The sequence below is a fragment of the Oncorhynchus mykiss genome, chromosome 10 (assembly GCF_057628025.1).
Source record: "Oncorhynchus mykiss isolate SJ-2025 chromosome 10, ASM5762802v1, whole genome shotgun sequence".
Taxonomy (NCBI): domain Eukaryota; kingdom Metazoa; phylum Chordata; class Actinopteri; order Salmoniformes; family Salmonidae; genus Oncorhynchus; species Oncorhynchus mykiss.
Window position 1 is genome coordinate 14,071,915 of NC_143031.1, and position 13,022 is coordinate 14,084,936.

At 44.0% G+C, this 13,022-nt stretch overlaps 1 protein-coding gene and 1 pseudogene across 1 annotated transcript in view; both read left to right on the forward strand.

Moving 5' to 3' along the window:
- Positions 1-2,184: 2,184 nt before the first annotated feature.
- On the forward strand, positions 2,185-3,934 carry LOC149979938 (uncharacterized; annotated as a pseudogene).
- Positions 3,935-10,168: 6,234 nt separating this feature from the next.
- Positions 10,169-13,022, forward strand: part of LOC110533370 (PDZ and LIM domain protein 4) — a 44,334-nt gene continuing 41,480 nt past the window's right edge. The window contains exon 1 of the mRNA XM_021617501.3: positions 10,169-10,499. Coding sequence (XP_021473176.3) covers positions 10,407-10,499 — 93 coding nt within the window. The 5' untranslated portion in view covers positions 10,169-10,406. The remainder of the gene's footprint in view (positions 10,500-13,022) is intronic.

Below are 13,022 nucleotides of genomic sequence, written 5' to 3' on the forward strand. Positions count from 1 at the left end.
AGGCTTCAAATATAAAGATATAAAACTGTAATTTTTTGGGAAGAATCAACAACAAGTGGGACACAATCATGAAGTGGAACGACATTTATTGGATATTTCAAACTTTTTTAACAAATCAAAAACTGAAAAATTGGGCGTGCAAAATTATTCAGCCCCTTTACTTTCAGTGCAGCAAACTCTCTCCAGAAGTTCAGTGAGGATCTCTGAATGATCCAATGTTGACCTAAATGACTAATGATGATAAATACAATCCACCTGTGTGTAATCAAGTCTCCGTATAAATGCACCTGCACTGTGATAGTCTCAGAGGTCCGTTAAAAGCGCAGAGAGCATCATGAAGAACAAGGAACACACCAGGCAGGTCCGAGATACTGTTGTGAAGAAGTTTAAAGCCGGATTTGCATACAAAAATATTTCCCAAGCTTTAAACATCCCAAGGAGCACTGTGCAAGCGATAATATTGAAATGGAAGGAGTATCAGACCACTGCAAATCTACCAAGATCTGGCCATCCCTCTAAACTTTCAGCTCATACAAGGAGAAGACTGAGATCAGAGATGCAGCCAAGAGGCCCATGATCACTCTGGATGAACTGCAGAGATCTACAGCAGAGGTGGGAGACTCTGTCCATGGGACAACAATCAGTCGTATATTGCACAAATCTGGCCTTTATGGAAGAGTGGCAAGAAGAAAGCCATTTCTTAAAGATATCCATAAAAAGTGTCGTTTAAAGTTTGCCACAAGCCACCTGGGAGACACACCAAACATGTGGAAGAAGGTGCTCCGGTCAGATGAAACCAAAATTGAACTTTTTGGCAACAATGCAAAACGTTATGTTTGGCGTAAAAGCAACACAGCTGAACACACCATCCCCACTGTCAAACATGGTGGTGGCAGCATCATGGTTTGGGCCTGCTTTTCTTCAGCAGGGACAGGGAAGATGGTTAAAATTGATGGGAAGATGGATGGAGCCAAATACAGGACCATTCTGGAAGAAAACCTGATGGAGTCTGCAAAAGACCTGAGACTGGGACGGAGATTTGTCTTCCAACAAGTCAATGATCCAAAACATAAAGCAAAATCTACAATGGAATGGTTCAAAAATAAACATATCCAGGTGTTAGAATGGCCAAGTCAAAGTCCAGACCTGAATCCAATCGAGAATCTGTGGAAAGAACTGAAAACTGCTTTTCACAAATGCTCTCCATCCAACCTCACTGAGCTCGAGCTGTTTTGAAAGGAGGAATGGGAAAAAATGTCAGTCTCTCGATGTTCAAAACTGATAGAGACATACCCCAAGCAACTTACAGCTGTAATCGCAGCAAAAGGTGGCGCTACAAAGTATTAACTTAAGGGGGCTGAATAATTTTGCACGCCCAATTTTTCAGTTTTTGATTTGTTAAAAAAGTTTGAAATATCCAATAAATGTCATTCCACTTCATGATTGTGTCCCACTTGTTGTTGATTCTTCACAAAAAAATACAATTTTATATCTTTATGTTTGAAGCCTGAAATGTGGCAAAAGGTCGCAAAGTTCAAGGGGGCCGAATACTTTCGCAAGGCACTGTATTTTCATGAACTGAAGTTCAATTTCAATAGGCGAACAACAAGTGACCACCTAGCTAATACTTACTCACAAGGATTCTTAAATCATTGCTAAGAATAATGAAAATGACTGCAGTTTCTACTGGTCATTGTTTTCAGGCTGGTTGTATTGGTGCCAGCTAGGTACCAAGCTAAAGCCAGCTAGCTACACCAGAAGTTGCTGTCCAACAAATAATGCCTTATTACCAATGCATTATTGTACAGCTTTGACAGTGCTACTGATAGTAGTGGTGGCACTTGGCTTGCACGTACAAATTAAAATTATCTTTTTTAAACACGCAAAGACCCAAACTGCGTTCCAAACTAGCTGTCTCTGTTACATCTGGGCCTGGGAGGTAACATGACTCCTGTGTGCGGACACTGTCCTGCTCTCCTCACAAACAGTAGAGGAAGAGCTGTCACTCTGAATGAAAGACTGTGATCCTGCCTCGCCTTCCTGTTAAGTTTATTGTGTAATTGCCTGTCTCAAATTCAGGACCTGACATGTCTAACACACCCTGCTGTTCTGTCCTGCTGTTGTGTGGGTGGGAACTTCACTTCAGACTGGGTAAGATGTAGCGTGAGGCTGGCTGACTCGACTATGACAACTGTTAGTCCATTTCCTCTCTAACTCTGGTTTGTCAGCTACTACTGTGTGGATTGTTGGGGGGACTTAAAGGGGAGTGGAAGATGCTGAAGAGCAATAGATGCCTCCCCACACACACACACACACACACACACACACCTGCTCATGGCTATTGTCTTAGTCATAACTCTGTGGAGCCATAGGGTGAGGTCAGGTTGTGATGTGGGGTGGGCATTCTATGTTTTGTATTTCTTTGTGTTTGGCCGAGTGTGGTTCCCAATCAGAGGCAGCTATCTATCGTTGATTGGGAATCATACATAGGTAGCCTCTTGTTTTTGTACAGCTCTTGTAGCCTATGGAACGGTTTGTTTGTTTTGGTTTCACTTTGTTATTTTGTTGCTGGGTCTCATTTAAATAAATATGATGACCACAAATTATGCGGTGCCTTGGTCTCCTTCAAACAACGCATGTTACAGTAGATCCCACTACAAAAAGACCAAGCAGCGTTTTCTGGAGGAGTGGATATGGGAGGAGTTACTGGAAGGCAAGGGTTCCTGGGTGCAGGCTGGAGAGTATCACCGTCCAAGGGAGGAGATAGAAGCAGCTAGAGTGGAACGGCGAGGATACAAGGAATTAGAGGAGCGGCAACTATACAGGGGGTCTATTCGGCCTAGGATATCCTGCACCGGCTCTGCGCACTGTGTCTCTGGTGCGTCTGCACAGCCCAGTGCATCCTGTGCTAGCGCCACACATTTGTCGGGAGAAAGCAACCATCCAGCCAGGAAGGGTTGTGCTGGCTCTACGCTTGAGACCTCCATTGCGCCTCCACGGCCCAGTGTATCCGGTGCCTGCTCCACGCACCAGGCTTCCAGTGCATCTCCCCAGTACGGTGAGACCTGTTCCGATTCCACGTACCAGGCCTCCAGTATGTCTCCCCAGCCTGGTAAGCCCTGTGGCAGCTCCAGCCACCAGGCTTCCAGTACGTTTCCTCAGTCCGGTGAGACCTGTTCCGGCTCCACGTAGGAAGCCTCCAGTGATGATCCATGGCCCGAAGCCTCCAGTGATGATCCATGGTACTAAGCCTCCAGTGATGATCCATGGCACAAAGCCTCCAGTGATGATCCATGGTACTAAGGCTCCAGTGATGATCCATGGCACAAAGCCTCCAGTGATGATCCATGGCACGAAGCCTCCAGTGATGATCCAAGGCACGAAACCTCCAGTGATGATCCATGGCACGGAGCCTCCAGTGATGATCCATGGCCCGGAGCCTCCAGTGATGATCCAAGGCATGAAGCCTCCAGTGATGATCCATGGCACGGAGCCTCCAGTGATGACCCATGGCCCGTAGCCTGCAGTGAGGATCCATGGCACGAAGCCTCCAGCATGGATCCGCTGTCCGGAGCCTCCAGGGACGACCTCCAGTCCGGAGCCTCCAGCGACGGTCCCCAGTCCGGGGCCTGCGACAAGGATCCCCAGTCCGGGGCCTGCGACGAGGGTCCCCAGTCTGGGGCCTGCGGCGAGGGTCCCCAGCCCGGGGCCTGCGGAGAGGATCCCCAGTCTGGGGTCGGCGACGAGAGTCCCTGCACCAGGGGCGCCACCAAAGTAGGGGGAGCCAGAGGTGGAGCGGGGTCTCTTTGTGTTTGGCCGAGTGTGGTTCCCAATCAGAGGCAGCTGTCTATCGTTGTCTCTGATTGGGAATCATACATAGGTAGCCTTTTTCCCACCTATGTTGTGGGATCTTGTTTTTGTACAGCTCTTGTAGCCTATGGAACGGTTTGTTCGTTTTGGTTTCACTTTGTTATTTTGTTGCTGGTTCTCATTTAAATAAATATGATGACCACAAATTATGCGGCGCCTTGGTCTCCTTCAAACAACGCACGTTACACCGTTGGTTTTTAGCCTGTGTCATTTTTAATATGTAGTGTTCCAGTACACCCGTTCCTGTACCGCGGCTTGTCAATGACAATGCTGTTGAGCGTTTGAGAGTCCATTTTGTGTCTGGCAGTTTGAAAGGACTTGTTTGAGATTAATTGTCTGCTTACTGTGCTTCCTTAGAGCTTTCAGATAATTAATATCCACCGCACTGTCACACTGGAGAGTACAAAAACATAAATCTGAATTGAAGAGTATTCATGTCATTTGTTTGCTGCTTTAGGTCTCACCAGATATATTTTAGGCTTATTCATTTTTAACCACAGATTGTTAATGCGTTTTATGAGATTTAGAAAGTTTACTGTATTTAATCCCACTGTCTTCTAATTTCTGTCATTTACAGCAATATATTGTACTTAACCCCGCTGTCTGCTAACTGCTGTAATTTACAGCAGAATATACTGTTCTTAATCCCGCTGTCTGCTAATTTCTGTAATTTACAGCAGAATATACTGTTCTTAACCCCGCTGTCTGCTAACTGCTGTAATTTACAGCAGAATATACTGTTCTTAATCCTGCTGTCTGCTAATTGCTCTAATTTACAGCAATATACTTACTCCTCATTTTCAGTTTGGTTCAGTGAATCAGGTATTTGATGTTTCTGTAATGTCAAATTCACTGAATTGAACACGCCTCATCTAACAAGATTTGTGTACACGTAATGGAAGCTAAATTAGCATACATACTGTATGTATGTATACATACTGTATGTATGTAAAGAAAACTACTGTTTGACCTACCTGTAAAACACACAACAGAGCAAATGTAATGGCATCAAACACCTGCAAACCAAGTGTTTAATGTATTTGATACGGTTCCACCTATTCCGCTCCAGTCATTAACGAGAGCCCTCTCTCCCATTTTAAGCTGCCACCAACCTCCTGTGCTGTAAAATTGACCTGATTATTGCTCCTTTCCTCTGTTATCATACAGTAATAATAGGATACCAAATCTGATCAAGTTGATATCATGCCCCCTCCTTTTCCTCTCCGCTCTATCTGAGATGTCAGTGGACATTATAAACGGCCCAATCCAGCGGGTGACCTACTGTGGTGTTTGTTAAGTAATTTGCTTTTTGTCCACCAGCTGCTACACAATCTGTTTGGATCATGCATCCAAGATGGCTGCTGTTGATGAGAGAGAGTGAGAGATTGAGGGGGAGAGAGAGAGAGAGAGAAAGAGACAGAGAGAGAGAGAGAGAGCTGGCATCAGTTGCACTCAGCTGTATGGTTTGTGGGAAGAACAAAGCAGCGAGAAGGCTGAGCTCAGCATCCAGTATTGCGGTGGGGTGTGTTAACCAGACCCTGTTAGCCAAGTCTAGTATAGCAGAGTGTCTATCCGGTCCTCCCTCCCATCACTCACAGGGGTTTAGGTCATGGTTTATTGGAAGCATCCGCAAGCATTTTGGCGCTCATTGGGAGTTAATGAGAGGGTTGGTGTCATTAAAGTTTGTGTGACCCCTGTAGAGATGCAGCTGATGCCAAGACAGAGGTCATCAGAGCACAGGGTTCAAATAAACGTTTTATTAGGCCATTCTAGAAGCATCCATGCACGGATACAGTAATACCCTTTTCATACACAGACAAAGGTCCCACTAATGTATCATGCCTGCATCTTTTTTACCCCTTTTTCTCCCCAATTTCGTGGTATCCAATTGTTTAGTAGCTACTATCTTGTCTCATCGCTACAACTCCCGTACGGGCTCGGGAGATACACAACCCAACCAAGCCACACTGCTTCTTAACACAGCGCCATCCAACCCGGAAGCCAGCCGCACCAATGTGTCGGAGGAAACACCGTGCACCCTTGGATAGCACGCACTGTGCCCGGCCCGCCACAGGAGTCGCTGGTGCGCGATGAGACATTTCCTACCGGCCAAACCCTCCCTAACCCGGACGACGCTAGGCCAATTGTGCGTCGCTCCACAGACCTCCCGGTCGCGGCCGGTTACAACAGAGCCTGGGCGCGAACCCAGAGTCTCTGGTGGCACAGCAACTCCCGTACGGACTAGGGAGAGGCAAAGGTCGAGAGCCGTGCATCCTCCAAAACACAAACCACACTGCTTCTTGACACAATGCCCACTTAGCCCGGAAGCCAGCCGCACCAATGTGCCGGAAGAAAACACTGTGATACCATGATACCATACCACTGCACCCAGCCCACCACAGGAGTCACTAATGCACAACTAGTGCACAATGGGACAGCCAAACCCTCCCCCAGACAACACTGGGCCAATTGTGAGCCACTCCATCACAGCCAGCTGCAACAGAGCCTGGACATTTTATTTAACTAGGCAAGTCAGTTTAGAACAAATTCTTATTTTCAATGACAGCCTAGGAACTGCCTTGTTCAGGAGCAGAACCACATATTTTTACCTCCTCAGCTCAGGGATTTGATCTTGCAACCTTTCAGTTACTAGTCCAAAACTCTAACCACTAGGCTACCTGCCACCCTAAACCACTGCACAACTCAGGAGGCCTGATTCCTGCATTTTCACAGACCCTGTAACCAAAATACAGGTATCGGGTCTGTATCAATGATTATCTCCTTTTATGCATGCAAATTCATTAAGACTTCCATTGTTTAACACCTCCCTAATTTGAAATGCAAACTGCCCCAATGGTTTAGCAACACCAATTCCGATTTGTCAGTTACCCACTGATATGCATGAAAGGTGTTATTTAAGGGGCTGTTTGAAAGGGGATCATATAAACATAGCCTTATATGTTTTACAGGCAATATACCACAGCTCCTGTCTGAAATGGGTATAAGTTGTTTGTGTGTGTGTGCGCATGCCTGTATGTGTGTGGGTGCACATGTTTGTGTGTGTGAGTGAGAGAGCTAGGGAGAGAGACAGAAAGAGTGTCTGTTTGTGTTTGTGCCTCTGTTTTGTATATACTGTTGCCTGATCCTCCTGTGAAGGGTACTTACAAACACATTGACACATGACCTTGCTCTTATTCTCATTTGATTAAATGACAAATGAATGAGCCATGTTCAAATCCATTCACACCTGTTTATTGTTCCAGCAACCTTAACCAAGCACTACATTAAACATTCAACTGGAACACCTGGTGTCTGTATGGGTGAGTGAAAAACAGAGCTGTTTGATTACATATATAGTGATGGATAGCAATGTAAATTGACTCTACCCTCAGTGAGCAGGGAAGAGCTACAAATAGTTCCTATTCATCATGACCATCACCACAACTCACTGTACTGGTGAGTCCTGGCTGATGAGCATGTTGTATACACTATAAACTTAGGCTAACTAGAGATACTTTGGCCCTGTGGTTATCTAACGATTACATCTGCTTCTAATCAAGACCTTACCGTGAAATGCTTACTTACAAGCCCTTAACCAACAATGCAGTTCAAGGAATAGAGTTAAGAAAATATTTACAAAATAAACTAAGTAAAAAATGTAATAAAAAGCAACACAATAAAATAACAATAACTAGGCTATATACAAGGGGTACCGGTACCGAGTCAATGTGCAGGGGTACAGGTCAGTCGAGGTAATTTGTACATGTAAGAAGGGGTAAAGTGACTATGCATAGATAATAAAAAGCGAGTAGCAGTAGGGTAAAAACAAATGGGGAGGGGGGGTGAATAGTCTGGGTGGCCCTTGTTCAGCAGTCTTATGGCTTGGTGGTAGAAGCTGTTAAGGGGCATTTTGGTCCTAGACTTGGCGCTCCGGTACCGCTTGCCGTGCGGTAGCAGAGAGAACAATCTATGACTTGGGTGACTGGAGTCTTTGACAATTGTTTGGGTCTTCCTCTGACAACGCCTAGTATATAGGTTGTGGATGGCAGGAAGCTTGGCCCCAGTGATGTACTGGGCCGGACGCACTACCCTCTGTGATGCCTTACGGTCAGATGCCATACCAGGTGGTGATGCAACCAGTCGGGATGGTGCAGCTGTATAACATTTTGAGGATCTGGGGACCCATGCCAAATTTTTCTGAGGGGGAAAGGTGTTGTTCCACTCAGCATTTTTCTAACCACATGAATTACACTTAATTTCTCTATTTAGATAGTGGAGTTGCAGTGCCATCATTGTTTCCACTGTGTCACACTGTCTCATACTGTATGACGAGGCATCTGCAACACTGGCGACATAAATCTCTGAAACAAGCTGTGAGCCACAAATATACTTTTTTTTATTTTACTGAAAATGTTACCATTTGTACATCTGCAGGCCATACACAAGGCCTTAAACTGGTGGTGTTGATCAGATACATTTCCACTGTTTAATAGGGAGAATAGGCATCAAAAACATATATTGTTTTCAAATAGAAGGGTTGATGATCAACAGTTTATCCAACACTTGCACTGACACATATGAAGTCATTCTCCAGACACTGGCATTGTGACAGAGCTGTACAGCTCATGCTTGAAAGACAGCTGATTAACCTCAGTGTCTCCTATAGGTGTACTATGGCTCCTTAGTATGTAGGGCACATAGAACATCACTGGTTTGATATGCTCTCATTGACACACACACATACACTGTTGTTCAATACCATTAGATATGTTATCAATAGAAATCAGTTACATCTGTCAGGCTACTCTGACACAGGTAGGTATGTACCCCAGACTCACTCTGACTCAATAGTGTTCACAAGCATACCCTCAGACACTTCTTCAATTCCCATGTCTGTTTTGTACAGACACAGGGCTAGCCTAGCCATGCTGGAATGTCTATGAGGTCATAGACTCACAGACAGAAATCATACTCAGTGAGTCACTGTATAATTGACTGGGTAAATCAGTGAAGAGACAATTAATTAACATTTCCTGTTTTTGAATGCATCCACATTGTAATGTTTTCAATCAATATCAGCTGTTGACATGATAACTTTTCAGTTGTATCTATTGTTCAGTTGCTTTCTCTGACATAGGTTAAAGTCCTCAATGGATTTAGTCTCCATAGTCTAAGTCAGGGTTTCCCAAACTCGGTCTCCCCTCTGCACCCAGCGGGGGCCCCAGGGCCGAGTTTGGGAGGCCCTGGTCTAAGTCAGGGATGGGCAACTCCAGTCCTTGGGGCCGGAGTCAGGGCCGGCTTCAGGCATAAGCCTTCGCTTAGGGCTCTCGGACGCTTTTTGTAGGACCTCAGTAGGGCTCTCAAATTGCTATTGAGAGTAAGAGCAGTAAAACACACCAGGTGCAATTTTGAAATGTCATTGTGCATCAGCAGTTTCTCTTGCTATGTCAGTCACTCAATTAGCTGGCAATTAGCCATGTACATTTTTAGATTGGTAGTTAGTCTAGCCAGCTATCGGAAATAGGCACGCAGGGCATGTGCCCAGGGGCCCTGACCTCCAGGCACAGTCCCCCCATTGATTTTGTTTGTCATTCTCACTCAGATATCATATTAACATGGCATAAGTCATGGAAAAATATGTAGAATTGTAGGAATTTTGCTTGAAAACAGCTATTTTTCTCTCTCTGCCCCATTGTAAAATGTGCAGAATTGCAGGAAATTAACTTTAAAACGTAAATGTTTTCTTCGTTGTCAAGATTGGGGCCAATAAAATGTTTTCCCTCGAGGTGGAGAGCCTTAACCAAATCTCACTTAGGGCCTCCCTGGCCAGAGGAGTCACACTTTTCCCCCATCCATAGCAAACACGACTGACTAAACTAATTGCATTCTAAACTGAAGATCCTGATTAGTTGATTGTTGGAGTAAAGTGTGTTAGTTTGAGCAAAAGTGTGACACCAAGCAGGCTCAAACTGCATTTACACAGGCAGCCCAATTCGGATGTATTTTTTTTCAGTAATTGGTCTTTTAACCAATCAGATCATATCTGAAAAAGAGCTGATGTGATTGGTCAAAAGCCCAATTAGTGGAACAAGATCAGAATTGGCTGCCTGTGTATATGCAGGTGTTAAATTTTTTTTTTTAAACACTATACACATGCGCCTACTAACTGGACCCTGGGAACTGAACTCTAATGTCCCATCTATCCCAATCTTTAGTTAAAAAACTACAATATGTTCTTCTAATCTAGATGGTCTGTCAATCTAAACCAATAAAGAGTGGACCGTTTCCATGGAACCGCGTTTCGTTGCACCCTCCCATTCATATTAAACTCTGTGCGAGGCGGGCAGTCAGGCGGCTTCACACAACAACTCCCAATCACACGTCAGAGGCGGTTTCATTATTTAAAGTTGAATCAAGTGGAGAAGAAAGTTTTTGCGACAGAGACAGTGTTGCCTAGCAGCTCATAGGTGGTGAACCTAGTTGTTTTGCACAGTTTATCGCACAGTTCCTACGGATATAATTTTTCTAAATCAACTATGCCCCAAACCGTGACACTGAAGGGACCCTCACCTTGGGGGTTTCGACTGGTCGGTGGAAGGGACTTTAGTACTCCGTTAACTATTTCGAGGGTATGTAGCCTAAATGTGTTCCCATTCATTTATTTTAATTTCAAAATACGATTGCTGCGTTGCGTCTAATGATTTTTGTGTTATTTGTCACCACCCCTTATTGTGAATTGATGTTGAATTTCGACAAAGAATAATGCCAATATTGATCCACAAATGAGGCTGACACATTTCACCGATCGACTGTACGTCTCAATCCTTCTAAAACCACAGATTTTCATTTGACCATTCACATCCAGGTGTTTACGTGATTGTGTTGTCAGCATATTCTCGGAGACTCGCAGTCCCGCTTCCTATAGTTCCAAGTCAGACGGTGAAAACTATCCTCCCGCTCGTGGGTCGAAGTTTATTCAAGTGTGGCACTCACCACATTGTGCCGTTGTAAGGCTGCTGTTTATTACCCCAAACACCCACACATTCTGTATCTATTAGGTGTTCACTTTCCATGTAGTATACAATTTAACTGTTAAGGTCTTCTCGCATGGTAAAGTAGCCAACTGTTGAATGAAGTGTAGCGTGTTACCATGCGGTCATTGTGAAATGCGACGGTTGTTGTTAATCTGCTCTGCCAACATAGAGAATGGGCGCGTTCGAGGGGATCACTTTTATTGTCATCGCGGTTCTAAGTGTTGCATTATAGTTGTGTGCGACTACGTCGACTGCACGAACTTCACAAAAATCATGTGATCAAAGGTCATGCAATTTTGAACGAGTTGCTGCAGTTGCTTCTCACCAACTGCATAATGCAGCCATCACCTGCATTATGGAGGGGCGCTGTTTGTCAACCAATCATTAGGTTATTTTTGTATGACCCACGCGAACAGTGGCCAAATACATGCTGAAACAGGAACCAACTTTGTTCGAAAACTACAGGGGAAGCGATAGACTTCTCTAACCAATTAATTATACACACGTTATGTTTCCAGTTTGAGTGTTTGATATGGGGGTATAGGAAAGTTTATTTCGACATTGATACAAAAACTTTTAAAAATAAAAGCCGCTATGTCAACCTGGACTCGGGAGTAGACGTAACATAGCAAATGTAAACTGGGGACAGTCCAATTATGTTTCGTATTGTAATGAAACAGCAGGGAGCAGGTTTCGAACCCTCGAAAAGCATACTCTTGCGGTAGTTGATTTCCGTACTTATAAACCCAGGGTCCTTACAGTATGTATTAATTATGGATGTTCATCCACTACGTATGTGTTAAATTATAATTTGTATGATATGTTGCAAATTGAAAATTCCAATTTGTTGCTAAAGTTATCTAGATGGCCAATGTTCGTAGAAGGGTTATCTAACATGTAAAGTAGCGAAAAAGTAGTAAGTATTTGTTAAAATGCTAAAGGTCAGCGATTGCATCTAAACACGCAATTTTTGGGTTGCTAGACGTTTCACATTTTTGCCTTAAGTAACCGGTCTTATGTAACCATGCTTAACATATACTAATTTGAGTGTTCCAGATATACATTTATTATGTTACGTCTGAGAGCAGGCTGGCTATGTTGATTCCCTGTTGAACCCCTACAGTGTCCAACTTTCGGTTGTCACAGATACTGTTCCCCCGATTTCACTTGCATCCTTTGGTCTACTGTCGGCATCGTTAGGCTTACTGCTTGAATACACCCAACGATAGAAGACTAAGGCCCAAAAGCTTATTTTAGCATAGGCAGTGCCCAATGACTGTATATGAATGGACAAAGCCATTGCTCACGTGACACCATTCATTCCTATGTGAAGACTATTGCGCATTGAAGCCATATGAAGTGGGTTAAGAGCGCATCTGATGGACCCATACAATGCTAATTTTGAGCTACACCTGGATGTGACGTAGCAGACTAGCTCAGTGCTGCCCTCTCATTAACTCAAGTTGAAGGCCGCCCGGGGTACTGCAGACTGCCATTAGCAGTTTGGGGTGGCAGGTAGCCTAGTGGTTAGAGCATTGGGCCAGTAACCGAAAGATTGCTAGATCGAATCCAAGAGTTCACAAGGTAAAAATCTGTCATTCTGACCCTGAACAAGGCAGTTAACCCACTGTTCCTAGGCTGTCATTGTAAATAAGAATTTGTTCTTAACTGACTTGCCTAGTTAAATAACTAAAAATGTTTTTTAAAATATATATATATAAAAATTAGCAACTCAATTATTCTCAACTTCTGTGCTTTTTTTTTTTATTCAATTTTTTTATTTACACGAAGATTGACCATTTGACCTGTTTTCTGAAAACAATGCCTGCAGTACCGTGGTTGGCCTTGAACGTCCGTGGCAGTCGTTCTCCCCTGTTGAGGACTAAAACCATTTTGATGGAATTATTATTACTATTATTACTATCTAGGTTGTCAAGAGGGATCAGCAAATTAATTGTATTTGTGAGTAAACATTTCTTAACTGCAGGTGGCAGTAAAAGCTTGGCTTTATACCTGTTCAAACAATGCACTCCAGGTGGTAGTATGCATCCTTTTTACTTTGTTTACCAACTCATAGAAGTCGTAGTTGAAGAAAATTGACTACTTCAAAATTGAGAT